At 39.3% G+C, this 23,419-nt stretch overlaps 1 protein-coding gene across 1 annotated transcript; it reads right to left on the reverse strand.

Moving 5' to 3' along the window:
• Positions 1–14,183: 14,183 nt before the first annotated feature.
• Positions 14,184–20,933, reverse strand: LOC108714417 (flavin-containing monooxygenase 5). Its single transcript, XM_018258625.2, has 8 exons — positions 20,743–20,933; positions 19,976–20,164; positions 19,391–19,553; positions 17,923–18,065; positions 16,551–16,747; positions 16,107–16,462; positions 15,888–15,960; positions 14,184–14,931 (listed from the first exon to the last, which is right to left on the reverse strand). Exons 1-8 carry the CDS (start codon positions 20,872–20,874, stop codon positions 14,580–14,582), a joined length of 1,605 nt encoding a protein of 534 aa, XP_018114114.1. The 5' UTR covers positions 20,875–20,933; the 3' UTR covers positions 14,184–14,579.
• Between the last annotated feature and the right edge of the window lie 2,486 nt (positions 20,934–23,419).

The raw sequence follows: 23,419 nt of genomic DNA on the forward strand, positions 1-23,419 counted from the left end.
AGAATATGAATAGGAAGGGGCCTGAATAGAACGATGACTAATAAAAAGAAACAATAACAAGAAATGTGTAGTCTTGCAGAGCATTTTGTTTTTTAGAGTCAGTGACCCCTTTATGAAAACTGAAATAGTAATGTTTCCAGCTACTAAAATTTTTTTCTAAATTAACTTAAAGACAAACCACCCCTTTAATGGTACACCTTAGTAAAAGGTATATGTTGACAAGAAAGTCATTGTACTTATGAAAATTCATGTAACTGCTTATGCTTGTGTCACACAATTATTACTCTATCTGACCTTTTATGTTACAACCATGAAGCAAAATGTAAAAATACTGTACCTTTGGGAATTCTGCAGCAAATGCATGTATTGCATGTATCTGATATCTTCACTAATAAAACAAAGAGTTTATATTTAAAGTGTAAAGTTTGGGCCAAACTCTGTACTAGTGATGGGCAAATTTATTCGCCATGCGCGAATTTGCGGCGAATTTGCGGGATTCGTCACCAACGAATTGATTTGCGAAACGCCCGCGAAAATTCGCCCGAAAAAATTCACCAGCGTCAAAAACGAGACACCGGCGCCGCTTCGCGAATTTTTAACAATTTCGCGAATTTCTCGCAAAATTCGCGAATTTTTCGGCGAAGCAAAACGGCGCAAATTTGCCCATCACTACTCTTTACTGCAAAACCTACTTTTTCAACATCTAGTCTACTTTTATGATGACGCTATGTTCTGTACACCTACTTCTCAAGTGAATTGGGTATGAAATGATGAAGTAAGGATCTCACATTAAGAATCACCTGTACACTCTGAGATTTAAATTGATCTACAGATTTTATAATTAGAGGGGATTAGGTTATCATAATCAATTATGGCGGCAGGATTTTAGGGGGGGACAGCATGCTGCCCAACCACACCCACATTGGTTCAAAAACACTGGGGATGCGCTGGAGATACAATCATTTTTTAAATTTCCCATGAACCAATCCCCATTGTTCAGTGTCGGACTGGCCCGGCGGGACACCGGGAAAAAACCCGGTGGGCCCGACCCTTAATTGGCCCCCGCCGGGCCAGTCCCCTCTCCTGATCAGATTCGGGGGAAAAAAACGTTTTTTCAGGCGCTACGCAGCGCCGCCTGTTAATGCGCTCAGCACCTGTTGATTTAGGAGCGTTGCGGCACCTTCACACAGGCGCGACGAGCAGCGCCTGCATCCATGCGCGCTCGACGCGTCATATAGGGGCAAGGGGTCGGAGGGGGCCCTGGACATTAGTCCGACCCTGCCATTGTTCCAGTCCAGATGAAAATTTGCATGAATAAAGGGGAGGGGACGGGGCTACGAATGGAGTGGGCCTAGCTGCACCCACAATGTAATGACTTTCACATTACAGTACTATAGTCAACATTGTGGACCCTTTAAATGTCATTGTGAGCAGAACCTACTGGTTTTCTTGGAGATGTTTGTGTCTCCCTGAATTTTGTATCATTAGAACAGTGATAATAGCTACAATAAAACATTCTTTTATTGAGTTATAAAGCCATTTGCTTTTGCTATAGACAGATTACTGATTACTTTACTTTGGTCTAGTCCCTCTCTCTACATTTCCCCAAAAATGTCTTATTATTTATTTCCTTTTTTCCACATTGCTTACAATGTAATACAGTTCATTATTTAGGATTATGTCCTGTTGATTTTCCATGTCTAGTCATGTATATTGTTTTTACTTGAGCTTATATTTATTACATGGAGAAGGTTACTTGTTATGGTATTTGAAATACATTTATTGAAAGCTACACCTAGATGATAACGTAACAGCAGATTGATAGTTATAGAAATTGATATTTAAAGGGGAACTCCGGCTTCCAAACCAAAATTTGATAAAGAGGCCCACATAACACATGAAAACCCTATATACCCATCACATTTACCTTTTATTTTTCAAAAAGTATGAATAAATGCAGGCCCGGATTTATGGAAAGGCCACCTAGGCCCGGGCCTAGGGCGGCAGGATTTTAGGGGGGCGGCATGCTGCCCAACCACACCCATATTGATTCAAAAACATTGGGGATGCGCTGGAGGTACAATAATTTTTTAAATTTCCTGTGTGCCAATCCCCATTGCTTCAGTCCAGATGATTTTTGCACGAATAAAGAGCAGGGGACAGGGGCGACGAACGGCAGTGGGCCTAGGGGCGCCCACTATGTAAATCCGGCCCTGAATAAATGCCATTTTCTATGCTGGAATCCAGCTGTTTAACAGTTCTTCTCTTTCTGCATCATTTGAAATCCTGGCAGGGAAGAAGGGACTAAACACTGATTGTAACAACTTCTCAACAGTTTACAGACAGCATGCAGGAACTACATAACCCACAATGCATTGCACTGTGATGTTCCGATCATTATTGAAATCACGTGTGCAGGGAATTGTGAGGGTTTGGAGGATGCAGGCTAAGGACAGCTGGCTGTTGATACAAAGTAACAGTAGTCAGCCAGCTCAGCAAAGTAGCCAGACAGATCAGCAGGAGAGCAGGGGGCTTCGGGAACTGCCAGAAACCATTGAAAATCATGAAAAGTCTGCATACAAGTTATGTTTTTGTGGAGTCTCCTTTATGAAGCCCCGTCTGCAAAACAGCACAGCCCCGCCCCCAAAATAGTACAACTCTCCCCCATCTCTGACTCATCCCTACCCTCTAAGTCACTGGCTGGTAGGGCCAGAAGAAAAAGTTGGCAACTCTACAGACAATATGGCATGGGAGAGATACCTCTAAAACTGCCACTTCTATGTTGGAGCTCAGAACTGCCATTTTTAGCTCAACCCTTACTGACTTACACTCCTAGGGGCAGATTTATGAAAAGGTAGAGGTGTATTATGTAATGAAAAAAATTCAAATTTCGCGCAGTCCAAATTCGATTAGAATTTGAAAAAAATTAAAAAATTTGAATATCGAAAGGTACGGTTTCTTTAAAAATTCAACTTCGACCATTCACCATCTAAAACCTGCCGAATTGCTGTTTCAACCTATGGGGGACCTTCTAGAGCCTATCTCGTGTCAATTGGTGGAATTTGAAAAATTTAATTTTTTTTGGCAAAAACTTGGAATCAAATTCAATCGAATGCACTTCGATTCATACAATTCGAAATTCGGCCGAATACGGTCCCATTCGATCGAAAACGGACCTATTCGACCAAAAAAAAGATTTAATTTTGGTTGGTCTTTTTGAATTCGACTTTCAAAGTTTTTTCAATTTGAAATTCGAGCCTTGATAAATATGCCCCCTAGAGTATACTGATACTGGAGCTACACCTGCCACTATCTAATGCCTCATGCTCAGGCTCAAAGCAGACATCCACCCTGCTCCTAAGGTGGAAGGCAAAGAGGAAGTGCCACTCCGTTCCTGTACCTTTACATGGCAGTGGGCAACCAAAGGATTAAGTCCCCATCACATGGAATTAGCAAGCAATCAATATTTCCTGTCACATTAGCTCACCCCGAGACCAGCAGGGTTTCTGGCCTCTACCTGATGAAGCTCCAGGTCCGGGTATTTCTACCTGTGTGAGTTCTGTGAGGGTCCAATCTGGACCATGGCTTTTTGTTGCCACGCATCGCAGTCGGCCACAAAAGCCTTTGGGCATGTGCGTGATAAGTCAATGTTTTCCTCCATGTGGTAATAACGCAATGTGGATAAGGGCTCTCCTCACTGTGCACTCTACATGATAGCTACTTTAGGGATTGACTTTGGGGGATGTTATATTTGGGTGATTCCAGATGCCCCAGAGTGCTTATACTTCATTTGTCTCCCCCAAGTGTTAAATAACGAATATGGGCAGGCAGGGGCGATCCTACCCAATTTGCCACCTGAGACGGCCTTCGTTTTTGCCGCCTCCCCAGGGCACTCCCCTTCAGCGCCAGATGGGGGTCCATTTTTGCCGCCCCTGGGGCTCTGCCGCCTGAGGCGAGTGCCTCAACTCGCCTCATTGGTGGAGCGCCCCTGTGGGCAGGAGAAGTGGGTGAGTAAAGGAGCATCTGAGTTCCTGGATTTGGACAGACCCCACAGAATCCTCAGGGTAAAGTTCCATTCTTTTTTCTTGACAAGCCACTTGAGGCTGTGGGGGGGGGGCGGTTGGCCTGTGTTGGAATATCAGTGCTGCTCATTACCATTGCAAATTATGCTGCAGTTATCTGAATTCAGGTGGGCTGTGTTGATAAAGTTGTAAGAGGGTGATTTGGTTGTGTGCTGAATATGTGTACATTGTATGTGTTAAGTAAATGTTTGAATGATTTCAAATGTTAAAATGATTGAAAATGTTGAATGTTTCCCATGGAATGTATTTCTACAACCTTGAGTAACACGATGCTGTTGATGTATGTTATACTGAATGAAGCTGTACTGATATGAACCAGTTGAAATGTTCTGTACTGATAATGATATTTACATTATTCTTTGTCAATGTATCTAATTTTGAAAAATAAAAGAGATTATAAAAAAAAAAAAATGTTGAATGTTTGTTTTATTGTAATGTGTTTTATTGTAAATGCGTACCACCAATTCCGGTCCTCCATCTAGTGTTCCCGTGTCTCCGGTGGAGCAAGAGGTAATTGCTCGAGTAGACTCCTGGTTGGAACCTCAGAGCGAAGGGGTGTCGGAAGGGGCCCCATGGGAGGAGGACTGGGAGGCGGATTAACAGGAGTCAGAGCTGGAACCCAGTACTCCTGTTGCAGTTATACCCACAGTAGTGGAGTTCACTGAAGTGGTGCCGGAACCGGGGAGGTGCCGTTCGCCCCCGGTGAGTGTATTAACCATTAGTGCAAGCTCACGGGAGAGTTTCTACCGTTGACCCCATACCTTAATGGTGAACGATGAAAGTACCTTCTGGGTGTTGCCTGGGAAGGCTTTGCAAAAGGAGTTTTGTGCAGTTTCACGAGTGCAGAAGAAAATCAACCTTGAGGTCAGTAAGCAGTGGGGCTTCTATTTGCCCTACGCGCCCGAGTATGTTTATACGGAAGTAGAGAACAACCTGGAAAGGTGGGTCCGGCAGGACATTTTGTCATCCCTCAAGCTGGACGAGTATAGCCTGGTGCACCAAGATAGCACCACCAGGAAGGAGGCCAAACAAAAGTTAAAAGATGCTGTACCCTTGTGGTGGCAAGGGCATACAGTGCTGCAACATCATGTGCGCAGCATTACCAAGCGGGCCCCAGAGCGCCACCTTAGTCTCGATGTGCCCTTGGAAGATGGGGGAAACGTGGAGAAGCCTCATCCACGCTATTATATCTCGTTTGAGCACACCAAAAACTGGTTTGCCCGAATGATCTGAATCTGTTGGTGTCCGGGACTGGTTCTTTTTCTTTCTGGTTGACCCATCACTGTGACTGTTCCATAATGGGTTTGGAGTTCAGTTATTGACCTCAAGAAGGGGACATTGAGGAAGATTACCCAGTCGGGGTAATCGTTGTGATATCTCTAGTTATGGTTATGTGTGTGTATTTTCTTACAAAGTAACTACCTCAATCAAACTTTTAATGACCTTATGGAGGTAATAAGGTTTCCTAAATTTAGTTATAAAAAAAAAAAGTTATTTTAGCAATGCAAATTTTGTGTTTGCTATCATTATTAATGTGTGATTTAAAAGGTGTCGAATGTAAGAGTGTGATTTGGTTGTGTGCTGAATATGTGTACATTGTATGTGTTATGTAAATGTTTGAATGATGTAAAATGTTAAAATGATTGAAAATGTTGAATGTTTGTTTTATTGTAATGTGTAGAAATCACTGCAAGGTGGCAGTGGTGTCAACCCTATGGTTCAGGAGGTTCCATGCTGGATAGCAGAGGGAAGGCACATGCACAAACGTAAGAGCAGCACATGCAAGGTAAATGTTTAAGGGATGGCTAATTGAGAAAGGTATAAAAAGAGAAACAAGAAAAAAGGACCGCTACTGCTCCCCACAGGTACTCCTCCAGGTGCTCTGTCAAGCAGTATCCGACTGCTAAGCATACAATAAGTTGAGGAACAAATTGACGGCACTTCTGGAAAAGATTTATTACTGCTGTATGTCCTGACGCGTTTCGGGAATTAATCCCTTAGTGACTAAGGGATTAATTCCCGAAACGCGTCAGGACATACAGCAGTAATAAATCTTTTCCAGAAGTGCCGTCAATTTGTTCCTCAACTTATTGTATAAAAAGAGAAACCACATTCATGGGTTGTTGGTGAAGACAGCTGGAAGTAGTTAGTGCTAAGGATACGTGTTAAGTACTAGGTACTTGAGATAGTGAGGTAACATCTAGCATGGGTAGCTTTGACCCCAACAAGGAGATAGCGGCTTAGGAGCTAAGGCTTTGCCAGTGAGGGCAGCAGTGTTAGGAGACACGGACATCCTGAAGGAGGGGCGAGAAATTCCTGTCTGTAGTAGGCCAGAGGGGCATAGGACATATGCCGGACTCAGTGGCGGAACTACCGGGGGAGCAGGGGGTGCGAGCAGGCCAGGGCCCGCACCCCCTCAGGGCCCCCCGGCAGTCCGCGCGCCACTTTGCGGCACATATTCCCGGCCAGTTCCGGGACCAGTGTGGACTTCCATCTACTGAAGAAGAGTGGTTTCCATGGTGACAGAGTTAACCCTTTCCTACCCTTACAAAGTGCCTAATGGATCTGGGGTTGTTTCACCTAAATGTAAAGTGCCTAATACAAGAAAAGGATGGACACAGAGTGGTTAACCTGCTGTTCACCTGCAAAGCAGATAAGCCTAATGTACATTCATTTTAAGAGAATAACTTCTAATAAAAGAATAGGTTAGTACAGCCTGATTTATTCCTGTTATGGCTTTGAGTTTTGTATGCAGCCTGCAAGGTCTCCCCAACCTTCCTCCTCTGCTGTAATCCATGCACAAGCTTCTTGAAGAAGATAAACTTTATATTTGTCTATTAATAGATTATCTCCCAATTTGGCTAGATGTACTTATTCATTTCTAGCATGGGGGTTGCCGTTTAGTGGTTCACCTGCAGCAAGAAAGTCTGTGTAACTAAAGCCCTGTGTTTAATGAGTGCATAAGCTTTAGAAGCAGATAGGATCTGGTTGCCTACCAGAATCTGTGTGCCTGATTAATCAAGTATATTGTCTAACTACACTATCCTTAAAAAGGAAATCAGGTAAGCAATTTATCTAGGTTAGTCTCTAAAACTGGCCATATATGTAAAGATTTTTTAAAGATCCGATCATCATCGTGAGACCACGATTATCTCGAAACCATTGTACGATCGTACAAATTGTTCATCAACTAAAAAGACCAATTTGCCAGGAAAACAAAGAGTAGCTGCCTGCTTGGCCCTGCAAACATAGATAGATTGCACTGGGACTGACAAAGATTTTTTAACCTGGTCGATCAATTTTCTTACAGTTGTCGGCTGAAAAATCGTAAGATGTTTGATCGTTCGATTCCCACTAACCGCACGATAATTTCGAAGGATTGGTTGGACTTCGCTAAAATCGGTCATTCAGCAAGAAAAATCTTTGCGCCTCTGGGGAGCTTAAGGAAAAAATCAGGTAATCCAGTTAGGTCTCTTTCCTTTGCGGACGGTTTATACGCCAAGGAGAGTTTGGGCAACCTAATTAATTTCCAGCCTACTATGACTTATTCAATTTACCTGCAGCCTGGTAATGCCCGGAGAACAGAACTCCCCTGATGTATAGGGGCACAGAAATGAAGAGATTGACAGGTTATCCAGCAATTTAAGCATGCTATTATATGAGGAGTCATGTAATTTATCAGAATACTTTTTCCTCTTCAGGGAATGGCTCCGGCCAGGTTGCCTAGGGCCCTTGGTTGGCTTAGCCTGGCAATGCTCAGCAGATCATTTGGTTTGTTAAATGTCATTGTTATGCAGAATTTTAATACTTATCATTTAATTATACAGGTTGGGTATATTAATATGTGCAGTTTATTTTCATATGCCTGCAGTTCATTGCTATGCAGGTTCTATGCTATGCTAGTGTGTAATAATACTATGTGTATTGTACAGCTTTCATTTCTTTTGCATAACCTTAAACATATGGACTTCTGCAGTTCACATCTACCCTTTTTGCAACCATTAACCATATGGTTACCCGAATACATTCTGTAGTTTTTTTCACCACGTAACACTGTGTATATTCTGCAGTTCATAGTTACATTGTTGAAACTATTAAGTGTAGAGATCCTGTGTATTTTTCACGTTTGTTCATATTTGCATTGTCACAGCTGATCAGCGTATTAATATATGCGTTGCTGCAGATTACATTTACTTTATTGCAACCTTTAAGCATATAGATAATGAAAAGCAGTGGTAATGTAGACAGCACAGAAACACCAGGTCCCCAGTTCAACTCCAGGCAGGTTAATATATTACCCCCCTCTCTGGGGGGGGGGCACTGGACCCCCTAGACTTGCCAGGAAAGTTGTCATGTTACACATGCATTATTGTTTTATGGTTTGCCTTTGCTTGTGTTGTCCCATCTCCCCTCCTGTTATCCCCTCTGATCTCTGTTCTTTGGTTTACTCCACTGGTCCAGTAGTTTATGCTAGGCTCCATTTTAAACTGCATCTATATTGCTAGAGTGCACCATATTATAGTCTTTTGACCTATTTGGATGTTCACTGCTGTCAAGATCCTCACATCATGAAATAAACTACTCAACGATCTTCAGGGTGTCATTCTGATTGAGTTCAACTGTCTGCTGAAATCCCTTAGGTTGTAAGTTATTGTTATCTCAAGACAACTTGATGAGTTAAAGAGATCACACTTTCAATGCTTGGGAAGGTAAGAAGTTAAAAGCACATCACTGCAGTCCTTTTCGAACATTGTACATACTCGGCATACTAATACTGGGTTCATTTCTGTAGATTATAGTTGCACTGCTGCAAACAACTAAGTGTATAGATCTTATGTGTCTGTAGTTCTTTTTACAATATCACAGATCTTAAATACATTACTGTATGCATCTCTGCAGATGACATTTGCTTCATTGTAGTAATTTAGCATATAGTTACTGAGTGCTTTTTGCAATCTTGTTCTCCATGTTATAACAGCTCAGTGTATTATTGTGTAAACCTCTATTCAATATATCATTTCTGCTAATTAGCATAGTTGTTCAAAGTGGTATATGGCCATACCACCCTAGAAGTGCCCAATCTCGTCTGATCTCAGAAACAACTGGGTCAGGCCTGGTTAGTACCTGGATGGGAGTTTGATGTGTTCTCTGTAGATCTTCTTACAACTTTTAATCATTCGGATGCTATGTATATCTCTGCAGCTTAACTTTTCCATACAATTCACAAATATCATATAATTGCAATAGCATGACTTGGGGCAGCTGGGAAATTGACAATATGTCTAGCCCCATGTTAGATTTCAAAACTGAATATAAAAAAATCTGTTTGCTCTTTTGAGAAATGGATTTCAGTGCAGAATTTTGCTGGAGCAGCACTATTATCTGATTCATTTTTTAAAAAAAAAATTCCCTTTAAGTATATTAATAATGTATGTATGCCTATAGCATGTCAGACCACATATAAGTCAATGGGAGAAGTCCCAATGATTTATTGATGTGCGCTGGGTTTCGGGCAAAAATCTGAGTTTTCAGGTGAAAAATCTGAAAAAATCGTGAAAATCTGATGAAAAATCAAAAAAAATCATGAAAATGAGATTTTTTTTCCCGCAAAGCAAATTTACAGGAAAATGTAATAAGTGGTCACGCTACCTGCTAGCCGATAGCACACATATGCAAATTAACTTACTTAGATACATTCCATTCTGCCCAGCAACTAAGGGAACTTAACTTGTAGGGTTTTAAAACCAAAGGGGCTAGTAACCCTATGCATCCCTACATTAATATTTACCAATACTCTTACTGTCTTGTAGCCACATGGTGAGGTTCCTAAAGTAATGTATGTCTGTGAAGGTTCTCATTCATCCAGTTCATTTTATATCTATGGTAATAAGTCAAATCAACTGGACTTGTATTTTTTTTTCTTTCTTGAAGTTGTTTCACTAGTCATCTGATTGGCTTTCTGAGTTCTGAATTGAGAAAGCCAGTCTGATGACTAGCAAAATGTCTTCTAGAAAAACAAAAATACAGCAGGTCCTATTGATGTGACTTCATAATTATTTAGTTTGCCTGTCAGTGAAGCATAGCTCTCAAACTTCACTTCTAAACCTAAAACCAAAAGACTTCTAAGCAAAATAATAAACAGCACTCCACTGAGTTTTGGTAAAGAATGAAAAATATAAAAGTGAAGAGCTTTACTCACAGACATATTCTGCCCCCGTGACTGAGTATCATTGGCTAAAGTTCAAATAGATTTACAACAATTGACAGAGGATCTTTCTGCTTAAGTGCTGAAGTTCTGCATTGGTGAGGTTTTTTGATGGCAGTTGCTTGAGGTTGTTTGTTATTTATTTTTCTATTGACTACCAGGAGGAAGACATGAAATTCATACAGGCAAAATAAAATGTATGTATCCATATTTTAAGCACACCATCCCAGTAATTAGGGGTCAGAGTCCAATTCAATAAACCAGGTGTCAAATAAAGTCTGTTTCCAGCTGGAATGTTTGCAAGTCTGTAAGGTAGAATTGATTTTAATACCAATCTTTAGTGACACCCTGTGGTCATTTGTGAATATTTTGAAACAATAACATAGGAATGGAATGGAAGTTTGCAAAAAAAAAACCATTACATGTCATTGATGAATTAATGATGGTTAGACACTAGTTTACTGCAGGGTTGTATAATTTCATGACAGCTCACTTTTTTTAAGACCTGTCTAAAGATGGCGTTTGAGGGTGGCATACTTTTTTGTTGCAAAATAACTTGTTTTATTAAGAAGTTTTAATACATACACCGCACAATGATACCAATGACCAAATAATCTTTTCATATTGCTGGGTAAGTCACTGTGTAAAATGCGCAAAGGAAAAATTGTCTGTGCAGGGAAAAATGATATGTATTGTGTGCATTCACAGTCCTTGTTTGTAATTATACCACCAAACATGCATCCATTCATTCTGACACTACTCTGACATGGGCCAAAAAATTATTTCTGGGCATGCTTTTCTGGGACTGCCTTTGATTTTATATGCTGTTTTATCAAGAACCATTGTGAGTGTATTTTAAACAATTTATTAAACACTGTTCAACGCTCCTGCACTTTTTATTGCCTACAGAAGGATTTGAGAAGACCGCAAGGGGGATCAAGTACTCTTATTCTGATTAACGCCTTAATCTGATGTGCTTTTGTGAGTATAATCAACTGCTAAAATCAACACATTTATTCTACTTTAATCCATTTTACACACAGTTACTTGTTGCACGTGTGATGTAACTATATTCACTTCACATTCTATACCTATCAGGGGCACACTGATTAAAGCTCCTCTGAACACGATGGGTGTGAATGGTATTTAAGATACTACACTTTATTATTTTTCTATTTTTTTTTCCCCCACTCATTAATGCTGGTTATTTGAGGTGTATAGTGATCCCTATTGAAATTCTGCTGATTGCAGGTTGAAGAGAGACCTACTATATCGGTAGACTGGGGGAACACTGGGTTTGAGATTCACTTTTGTATTACTGCTAGTAAACCATACTAGCCAAGCAAAAATGTCCTTTCAGGTAGCCAATTAATACTGATTGCTTGCTATAAGTTACTAGGCCAGACACAAACGTATTATATTAGAATCCCCTAAGAAAACCAAAAGATTAATTTCTTCTAACCTGTATCTTTTTTATCTTTTTCATAATTTAAACTATTATGATATGAATTGAATATTTCTGGTGAAATGTTAATATTCCAACCCTGCCATCCCAAATGACCTGTGTGCTTATTTTCAGGGCTATAGGCTTCCTGACTTTCTATTCCAAAGTCAATATGTAATGCCTCTAGAGAAGTTGCTGCTCGCTCTATGGGATTACTGGCAACCCAACTGCCTAAAGAGCTCCTTAAGTTGTTGTGCTAGTATTTTTGGACTGCTGTAGAACTGCAACCCCATTTACTTTGCATCCCTCTAAGGATTGGGCACCAAGGGGACCCTTAGTTTAAGGAAGGGAATCATTCCACTCAAAGAGCAATCCTCCAGGCAGTTGTCGTTAAAAAGTATTTATTGAAGTGTAAGGGGCAGATGTATCAAGGGTCGAATTTCGAGGGGTTAAATCCCTCATAATTCAACTGGGGAATAGAATTGAATAGGGAATTCTGGCAAATTTACACACTGGCGAATAGTCGAATGGGCGAATATTCACCCGGCGAATAGTTGCACGATCGAATATTCGATCGAAGGATTTTCATTCGATCGAATGCCTTTTTATTCGATCATAAACGTAGAAAACAAGCCTGTGGGACTTTCCCATAGGCTTTTAAAGCAATTCGGTAGGTTTAATCTGGCGAAGTAGGCAGTCGAATGATTTTTAAAAGAGACAGTACTTCGACTATTGAATGGGCGAATATTCGCATCGTTTTTGCGCTCGATCTATTCAAATCATTCTACTCAGGCAAATTTACGTCAATTCGATAGTCGAGGAGCACAAAAAACTAAACTCGAGTTTTTTTCCCTCTATTCATTCACCCGAGCTTGGTGAATGTGCCCCTAAGTATGGATTACAGCCTTATGCGTTTCGTGTTCTCGCAACACTTAATTATAGGCTACTGGTCAATTACACTTACAGGATATTTAAATTGTTATCTACCAATCACATTTGTACTTAATTAACCAATCAGAGGGTATTACAAAAACTCTTACCAATCTAAACAGAGGGAAGGGGGAGTGGGAGATAAGCCTATCCCACTGCAATGGCATATGTCACATGACATACTTGAGGTGTAATTTACCAGTAGCCTATGATCTAAGTGTTGTGAGAACACCAAACATGTAAAGCCTGTAATCCATACTTGTACTTCAATAAATAATACTTTTTAGCTACAACTGCCTGGGGGATTGCTCTTTGAGTGCCTACCCTACAAACAATACGGTAGTAGGGAATGACCTCTTTCCTTAAACTAAGTGTCCCCTTGGTGCCCAATCCTTAGAGGAATGCAAAGTAAATTGTGATACATTTATCAGTCCCTTACACCAATATGTAAGTTTTTTGTTTGCACTTCTACAGCAGTCCAAAAATACTAGTACTCAATACTGCTCAAGCTGAAAGCTTGGGGCAGAGCACCTGGGCCTCCTCATACATGTTAAGTCTCACGTGGTGAGAAATATATATTTTTATATAAGTTATTCCCCAATTCCTGGGTCAGTGCACTAGATGGCCCTGTGTTATACTATTTTATTTTTAAAAGCTGAGCACACGTGTTCAGAGTCTAATTTCTTAATCGAATTACCTAAGCAGGCTGGTAGGGTGAGGTGGAACCTAGGAAAGGTCAGGTCTAGTAAGGATAGACTAACTCGCTTTCATAGTTCACTCTAGGAGTGACAGATAGTTATGCTATTTAGCCGAGCAGCTGAGGCTCCACCAAGGAGTGTGAGTGGGATTATGATCCCAGGTACCAATTGCCTAGAAGTAGGGACTAAGTTTTAGAGTGTGCTCCACTTAGGGTAAAGTCTGAAAGCTGGGTGTACCTTATAGACACTGTGTATGCTATCGTCGCTGTGGGGACTTTATTGACCACTGATGCTGTGAGTATATGCCTATCCACTGTTGTTCCATGTTCATGTTGATCTCTTATTGAACTCCTTTGTGAATGCTGTTCTTTAATAAATAGGTTCCCTGTTTAAGTTGCAAGAACCACTGGCAGTCAATTATTGTGCACTGCACACATTTACAGTTATACAACACACAGCATCCACACTGTTGCAAGGGCTCAACCCCTGGGAATTGAGGTCTCATCCGGAGCAGATTATGGGGGTAAGGCTCATAGTCAGAGCAACAGTGCACTCAATTTACTATAGGCTTACATTAGTATGCTCTGTTCCTGGGTATGGCACTGTTGAAATTTTGAATCATATCTGTATTCCTTTCAAGTAAAGCATGTCATGTCTCTTTCTAGAACATAGAAAATATTGGCTCCTGTTGTGTCTGTATTGTCTGCATAGTGACTGTCATCTACTTGTTTTTTAATCCACACATACTGTATATTCACATTTACAAAGTATTTCTCCTGGTCTTTAACCAGTTTTACAAACATTTACAGTGACTTGTCAGGACATATTGTTAGAATGCTTGCATCATTTTATTGAGCAATAACTTTTATATTAACTCCAGTTTTACTGAGCAAGAAAAACAAAATACAAAACTTCTACTTTTCCATATCCATTGCAAGTATAGGCTTTAGCAGGTTCATGGAACATGGTGACTGCAAGTTTAAATTAACAATATACAGACAATTATTACTACACAATAAAGGCTATAGATTAAATATTAAATATAAATAAGACAAAGATTATTGACATGAATGAACTATTCAAGTTTTTGGCAGAGACCTGGAAGCTTGGCAATGAAAGGCAGGAATTTATAGCAAGAGTTTGCAGTAAAATTCATAATAACAGGCTCACCCTCCTTTTCTCTGCAACTGATTTTCTAATGTTTGGTTGTGGCATACACCTTAAATCGTGGCATACATAGCGACAAAAACCATCAAGATTCCAAGAAGCTTAAAGCCAAAAGGAAAAAGAAAGGCCTGAGTCATGTCATCATTCTTCAGGACTCTTGTCTTTGTTGGCTTTATGATACGATCCATCTGAGTCAGAATGGCTTGCCTGGCACCTTTCCACTTCCCTGGTCCAAACAGGCGATACTGGTAGGGGGAGCAGGGGCCAAAAAATAGTTCCCAGCCCAGTTTAGGATCATTCAGCATGACTTTTTTTACGTCTGGCTTGCAGCCTATTTCTGTAGCAATTTCATCCATGTAAGATACATAACTCACTTGCAAGGTGTGGCGCTGACTTTTGAAGTACCTGGAAATATGATTAAAAATTGAAATGTCACTACAGAACTTTACTTTGGTTAGACAGTATTACATTTTGTTTTATTGGTTTGTATTCTACTTATGATACACAGTAGTAAACCATAAAAGCAATAGTTTTTCTACTCTGTGATGCTTATTTTTATCGATAAATAATAAAATATATCGGAATTGTAAAGTATTATTTGTCTGTCCAAGTATTTACGGACTTCAGTGAAATAGCTCCCACAAGGGACCCCAAGACATATTGTACAATTTTTGGCAAAAGTGGTTGGACACCGTACTAGATCTTCTTATCAGTAAGATACTTTGTTCATTTAAAATATATTATTTGCACAGCTAAAGAAGGTGGCTGAACACTAAACTGTGAGTATTGCTCAAGCAAAACGTGTAACAGGCTGAAAGCCAATATTGAGTTAATACCTTCCACCATCTGGCTAACATTCAGGATATTTTAAAAATAAAACAAGGAAGAACTGAGTGGCATCATATTGATCCTTCAAAATGTTCCACTAAATAGTACACTAGCATGTATTTCCAAAGACATTGGTTGTCCCGGATGAAAGCATTGTTATTCTGTAAAAAGCATTGATAGCCCCCAACCTATCAGTCTGATCCAAGTGTTCTTCTTTTTTGTTTTCTATTAGTTTGTATGGGAAATCAACTGAACTTAAGGAAAATGGAAGCCACACCATGCAGTAGATCACTTAAGGTGGCCAGTTCACATTTTCAAAAAACAAATGTACACAAAGGTTTAACTGAAAACATTCAGTGAACAGTACAAGAACATTGTTATTTTTGTAAGTCCCCCTGCTACACACCAGCAGAAAGGGACAGGGCAGAAAAGACAGAGACTACATGGAGAGCTAGTGGCAAAGAGTCACGTAGATAGCATTAGCTATTTCTCTAGTTTTTTTTACTAAATTTTACTTTCCAAGCAATACAAACCTGTTCTGTATTTTTTGTTTTCTTTCTTTTATTTCCTTCATCATTCCTTCCACTGATGGCAATTGGTGAAGACCTAAAAGACAAATAAGTATATATCACATTCACATAAAGGTTTATTTAACGATTCATACACATACATCATAGGTCATTTTATAAAGTATTATTATAATAATGCTTCAATAGGAGGCACTATGTTAAGCTTAAAATTATTTCAGTTACCTTTGAACACTCTGGTTGCCCAGCGTGCCTGTATTTCTGCTATGGGCATAAGGGCTCCAGTAGGCTGAATGTACCCAATGCATCCCAGAGTTGGCTTTTCCAGGTTAGGAGGAAAGATCATTTTGAATAAAGAAACTTCATTATTTTGGACTTTCAACACCGACTCTTCCAAAAATGGCAAACTGAAAACATATCCTGTGGCAAAAATGACCACATCGATATCTTTCTCTACTGTCCCATCTTCAAAGATCACATCCGTCTCCGTGAAACGCTTCACATTGGTTTTTAGTAGCACTTTACCAGCGAGAATGCGGTTGGGTAGATCATCACTGACTGTTGGTTGCTGGCTGAGGAATCTATTGTTTTATAAAAGTAGAGAAAAATCAGTTAGATGTTGTAGAAATAACATGTTTATTATATAAACAGTTTATGATAACTTATTACCTGTGCTGGGGTGTAAGACCATAGTTGTCATGGTTTACCCTTGCGTTGACTTTACTCTCAAGGTACTTGTTTGTGAGCACTGGAATCATGCCCTGGACAATGTAGTTAAAACGAGTGGACTGGACTGTGTCCAGGGGGAAGCCATTGTCACACACACGATTTACTAACCATGCTCCTCTCCTGGTGCTGAGGAAAACCTGGGAAAAAGAACAAAAATGGTTAACGTTTATTAATGATGGAGAGAAATAGTGTTAAGCTGTTTAAAAGCTAGAGCAAATCTTAATTACAAGAATAGAAAATACTTGCCATATTGTAAAATAGTAATGATTAGTGATGGGCGAATTTGCGTCGTTTCGCTGAAAAATTTGCGAAACGGAACTGGCATCTCGTTTTTGACGCTGGCGTCCGTTTTTTTTGACGCATCATCCAAAAACACAGGCGACAATTTTTGACAGCGAATTTTTTCGGGCGTTTCGCGAATTTATTCGCCGGTGGCGAATCGTGCAAATTCGCCGCAAATTCACAAATTTGAGTAAAATATTTGTTAGTCTGTTTGCTTGCTCAGATAGTGGCCTGACAAATACCCCAGTTCCAGTATGGGTATTTGGATTCCACTATGGCATTTCTCTGCATTTAATAATGGTTTAACCATTTCTTGTAGGGATACACCCAATACAGGATTCGGTTCAGGATTTGGCTAAGATTTAGTCTTTTTCAGCAGGATTAGGATTTGCCCAAATCCAAATGCCTGGCCAAACCGCATCCAGCAAAATCACGTGATTTTTCATCACACAAACAAGAAAGTAAAAACATTTTTAACCCTGTGCTGCACTCACAGTTCTCTCTCCCTTTTCTTTCCATAATTTCCATAAATTATAAATTAGGGTATACTTTTCACAAATGATTCAGGATTTGGCTGAATCCTAAAATAGTGGATTCTGTGCATCCCAAATTTCTTGGCATTCCTGGTGCTTTACCAGCTCCCACTAACCTTTACACTAAATCTAATAATAGGTTTAAAATTGTTCCAGGTTAAAAACCAACAGTAACTAATCAGGTGGAAGTCTAAAAAATACCTGCTGATTAATTGCTATGGTTTTTGAGACCTGGAGTAAAATTGCTCCTGTAACTGTATTGGCATTTGCTGTAATACATGATACAACTAACTGCAATGCAAGGGCTACTTCATCATATTGCCAAGCTCTATTGTATTCTGAATTTTGCTAGCTTTTAAAATATGGCTCTCATTACTATTTAAGTAAATAATTGGTATTTTATGTTTCTGGTTATTCTCTGCTATCTATTATGTCCATTATGTAATGTACAGAACTTAAGTAAATGGTAAATTATTATTGCAACTTCACTTGATTACCTGTTTAGCCACAGAACTTAGTTCCACAACTAGATCAACAGCTGTATTCCCAATGCCAACAACAATAATCCTTTTGTTCTTGAAAGGATGGGGAGTTTTGTATTGTCGACTGTGCAAATATTGGCCTTTGAACTTCTCAATGCCTGCAAGGATAAAAAAAGTTAATGGAATATAATCACATTATGCTGATATTTTAACAATTCTAATCAGATTTTTCCCTAATGCATCCTGCAGGAATGAATACAAATTCTGACTATGACATCAGGTAAGTTTGTAAGCACACTGTCACACTAGTATTATGTTATGCTGCAAAGACAGTGGGATGGTGCAGTTGAAATTTTAATTCAGAATTCGCATTGCAGCTCCAAAGCAAGTCAGTTAATGCAAGTTCTGGTTGCCCCATGAGCCCCTGCACCCAGTTTTATATTCATGCATTCATTCTGACTGCAATCACATATAAATAACAGTTATTCAGAGGCCTAAATGAGGCCATACACAGACTGATCTCCTCTGCTATTCCAACCAAAAAGACCATATGAGGGGCCAGACACAGCAGATGTGGCCTTAGGTCGATTGGGTCCAAGTGGGCCCCAAGTCCCCCAACACATATGTATGCCTTTCAATTTTGCTGCCTGCAGTCCTGGTTTGGCAGCTAAAGAGTCCCTCTTCTCAGCTGTGTCGAAGTCAAAACAGACACTCTCACTCGTACTCTGTGTGCTCCAATTTCCTCCCTCTCTCTTGTACTCTGTGTGCCCCTATCCCCCCTTCTTTTTCCCTGTGGCCATGTTTCCTCAGTCCCTTTTGTGGCTTGTGTTCCCCTATTTCCTCCCTCTAACTCTTGTGCTTTGTGTACCCCTATTTCCTCCCTCTCTATATAAAATGCTAAGTGTGTCAGTAACCAGGGACCACATTGTGCCATGAAATGTTTGGGGCCAATGGGACAAGAGAAGGAAGTGAAAATGTAGGGCAACCCATGCCAGCCACCAACTTGCTAGGGAGCCCCATCTAAATCATTTCAATTGGGCCCGCTGTTTATAAGGCAGGCCCTGACACACAGTATGTCACCTTTGTAACGTTCTGAACTGTATTCATATTTCTTGCAAATCACCAGACCCTAAGTACCTTTTTCAAAATGCACTGGACTGTAAACTCATTATGTAGATTCCATGTAATTTGCAGCAATTCCTGTGAATTGTTAACTAGGACATATCTATTTACTCTGTCAGCAGGATCATAACAGGATCCTTGTCTACAATATAATGTATGCACTAAAGTATGCAGAAATATGCCTCTTTCCATTGCATTTGCTCTTCTGTGGCTGTGACCTGCATTGCTCTGGAATGGCCTACACAAACTACAAGCAGAGGATCAATAGAAAAGTTTGAGGCAATGATGTTTTAGAGGCAATATACCACTATACAGCATTCTAACCCAATGTGCCTTCCCTTTACACTTTCGAGGCTGTTACCTGGAAAAGAATGAAGTGGCAGGTTTTGGGTACAATGATGTCCAGTGCAGATTAAGACGGCATCAAATATTTCTGTTTGTTGTTTTCCATTGCATTCTGAAGTAACATCCCATTGGCCAGTCATGCTGAAGTCTGGGCGCTTTCGTATGCTGCAAACTGTGGTCTGGAAAGTAAAATGGACCAAATATGAACTAAAGATGAGCCCTGGGTCTTCTCAGGTCATATTGGTAGCATTTAAAATATTTATGTAATAGATACAGTAGTTGTATGTATATGTGAAAAAGCTTACATACACCATAAAACACTGATCCACTCCTTTCTATACCTAATCTACTACTCATGACACTTGCATGTGAAATGTATTCCAGGAGGCATCAGTTGTATGTTGACAACAACAATGTCTGGTCTAAATTCTAAGCCACAAAAAGCTAACATTGACTATGTGAAAAGAAACCAGTTGCTCAAAACTATTGGGTAGAAGACCTGCTTGACAAATATATATTTAAATTGCATTTGGAGCAAATTAATGCTGCATCTATAGTGTTGCCCTGGCATCCTTACTTAATCAGTTTCTGTTGGACTTACCTTCAACCGAATATACTGCAAGAGTTTGAATTGTTCCACGTAGAAACGGAAGTACTGCAGCAGCTTTGAATTGTGCATGTAATTTGGATAATCCTCAGGAATTGGGAAATCACTATAACATGTCATTTCCTTGGATGTGTTGCTAATAACAGAATTGTAAATGCTGGCTCTTCCATCCTCAGGATCTTCCTTTAAATTATAAGAAAAAGACAAAGGATTGTCAAATACTGCAATGTTTGTAAAACTGGCATTGTCTACATTTCTATGCATGCTTTATTGGTTCAGGTATAGGGTAGAATACATAGTCAAAAACTTCCTACTTGCACTATGAAGGTATATGCATATATGTGTATGTTTTTACATTGCTTTGGGGAGGGGCAGTATATTCTCTATAATAATTAGAGGCTTGTGGGGAGTCTTGCAACCACTTTCATATGCCTATGTCTGTATCTGATTTTTTTTTTTCACATCTATGTACACAGAAGAGTACATGTGCAATTCTTTTTAATCATATGAATGATCTATCCTGCATCTCTAACATATTTCATCATTTAGTCAATCCATATTATCCAAACCCAACACTTAAGTCAGTCTCCGTACTACTAGAAATGCTGGCAGGTAGATCTAGTTGTTGGTGAATGAGTGTATGACCCATTATAGGGGTTGTGAAGGAAAAGTATAGAATATAATGGGTCTAGTTATCTCTAGAATTAGCTGGCATTGTAATGTCTACTCTGTAAACATTCAGCTCCAGAAAAATCCACTACCTTAAACCTCCAGAGTCCTCCAATATCGTCAGTTCTTTCAAAGCATGTTGGCTCCAGTCCTTCATCTAAACAGCATTTAATGGTAGGCAAACCACTGCAACCTGCCCCGACCACTGCTACCCTCTTAACCATTGTATTCTTTTCGGCTGACCACAATGAGTACGAAGGCTGTGATGAAACAAAAATAAAGATTGGTGAATTAGGCAGTCAATGTTCATCATTTAAGATAATATAACCATTTTCATATCATTTATAGCTTCACATTTATATTTCATATAACGGTCCCAGCCAAATAATTTGTCTCTAAAAACATTTTCTATACAGCTTTACTTGTACAGTCTGTGAGCAATTGACAATTGTTTAAATATCAGAGCAGAGACAGGCAAAGCTTGGGACTCTAGATGTTGCAGAACTGCAATTCCCTGCATCCCTCACTTGCTCTAGGAACTGTATTTCTGCAACAGTTGACGCTGCATATTTTCTCATATTTTGGCTTAGAACAAAGGAAATTTCACCTTAAAACACTATAAGAAGTTTTGCATGAAGTAAGCCATTGATAACAGCAAGAAAACGGTCTTCCTTTTCTTTACATTAGTTTGACTTAGGACAAAAATGTAACATAGGTTTTCAACAATAAATATCTCTCACTATAGCAATATGCAACACATTCTTGTTGTAACTATTACTTCAAAAAAGTTGACTATATATATATATATATATATATATATATATATATATATATATATATATATATATATATATAGGCTTGAGCACACACTTAAATGGACTTATACCTGGGTGCAAGACAGAAAAATTTATATAATAATATAATGCTGATGCACACCAGGATTCTTCTTTAAAAATTGCTTACTTTATTTGATCGACGTTTCGGTCCACCTTTATCAAGAAAACATTATATAGGGACTGGTGGGTGAGTCCCTATATAATGTTTTCATTTGTACTAAGATGTATCTTGATAAAGGTCCCAGAAACGTCGATCAAATAAAGTAAGCAATTTTTAAAGAAAAATCCTGGTGTGCATCAGCATTCTATTATATATATATATATATATATATATATATATATATATATATATATATATATATATATATAGCTCCTATCTGTAAGATAAAGCAGTGTGGTAGCAAAGCATATACCCCCATGTACTGAGCATGGCTAAAGGAAGAAGACTTGCCTGGTGGTTCCAAGTGAAACTCTGATGATTCTCTGTCAGATGGGAGCTCCACTTATAAGACTCAGATCCAGAAGCCCCTCCCATTCCTATAGTTTATTTCTGACGATTGAAGATTGAGAAACAAACTTGGCAGTTGGTTGAACCTACATTTTTTATTAACGTTTGCAAGTTAATAACCTGTAACTCCTGCCTACTGGGCTGCAGCAAGCATAGATACTGGAAAAAACAGCTTTGCAGGTGCTAATTGTGAAATGTTAGCAGATTCCACAAAGTTCCACAATGGATTAAGTAACAAATTGAATCCTGTGGGGTCTACCATACAAAAGCAATAGATTCGTATAATTCCTATAATTTTTCCACAAAATAAAGGAATACTTGTGATACCAAAATACTTAAAGGGGAACTGCCGCAAAATGAAAATTTAATATAAGCTGTCTCATACGGAAATTATAAACTTTCCAAATACAATCAATTAAAAATTCTGCATTGTTTCTGAAATAACCAAGTTTTCTTTTTACTATTCCTCTCTCAGCATCTGTTTTTTTGTCTTCACGCAGCAGTTGGGTGTCAGATGAATGATCCAATATATCTTATAGGGGTCACTCAAATAACTGATTCCAGTACAAACAAACTATAACAAAATAACTGCCTTTTGCACAAATTCTGCATGTAGAGAGACAGGATTTCAGGTGATTTAGGTGAGCTCAAATACATCTTAAATGCAAAAGGAGCCCCTCTATAATATACAGTACATTGGATCATTCATCTGACACCCAACTCCTGAATGAAGACAGAATGAGGAGAAACAGATGCTGAGAGAGGAAAAGTGAAGATAAACTTGGTTATTTCAGAAACAGTACAGCATTTTTAAATTATTTCAGTATGAGGAAGCTTATATTAAATTTTCATTTTCTGGATAGTTCCCCTTTAAACAGTAAAGATAAATATTATAAAAGACATTCATCTTCCTGTAGACGCTAAAGTACATACTATATTTTTGCTTATTACATATAATAACCAAATATCATTTTCTAATACATTTCTTTAGAAAGAATTTTGTTCCAACATATAACCAGATCGACCTGGAATTAATAGATCAAGTTAAAGGTACATGTTGGTCAAATCTTAAAAATAATGGCATATTAATATGACAGTGATTTGCCTATATGTAGGGCAAATTATTTCTAGACTTTATACGCCTGCTGGAATGAAAAATCGCCCGCAGCATGGCACTCGCGGCACTTCATTTTCCGAAGTTGCCCAAAGTTGCCTCACAAGGAAACTTTGGACAACTTCGGGAAACAAACTGCTGCAGGCGATTTTTCTTTCTAGCAGGCGAAGACAGGGGAAAGCAGTTCAGGGAGATTAGTCGCCCCAAAGAAGAGGCGATTAGTCGCTGGGCGACTAAATCTCCCAGAATCTTCCCGTGTGCCCCAACCCTAAGGGACAAAGCAGATGCTGAAAAATAAACATTACATTTTT

This window comes from Xenopus laevis, chromosome 4L (assembly GCF_017654675.1).
Source record: "Xenopus laevis strain J_2021 chromosome 4L, Xenopus_laevis_v10.1, whole genome shotgun sequence".
Taxonomy (NCBI): Eukaryota; Metazoa; Chordata; class Amphibia; order Anura; family Pipidae; genus Xenopus; species Xenopus laevis.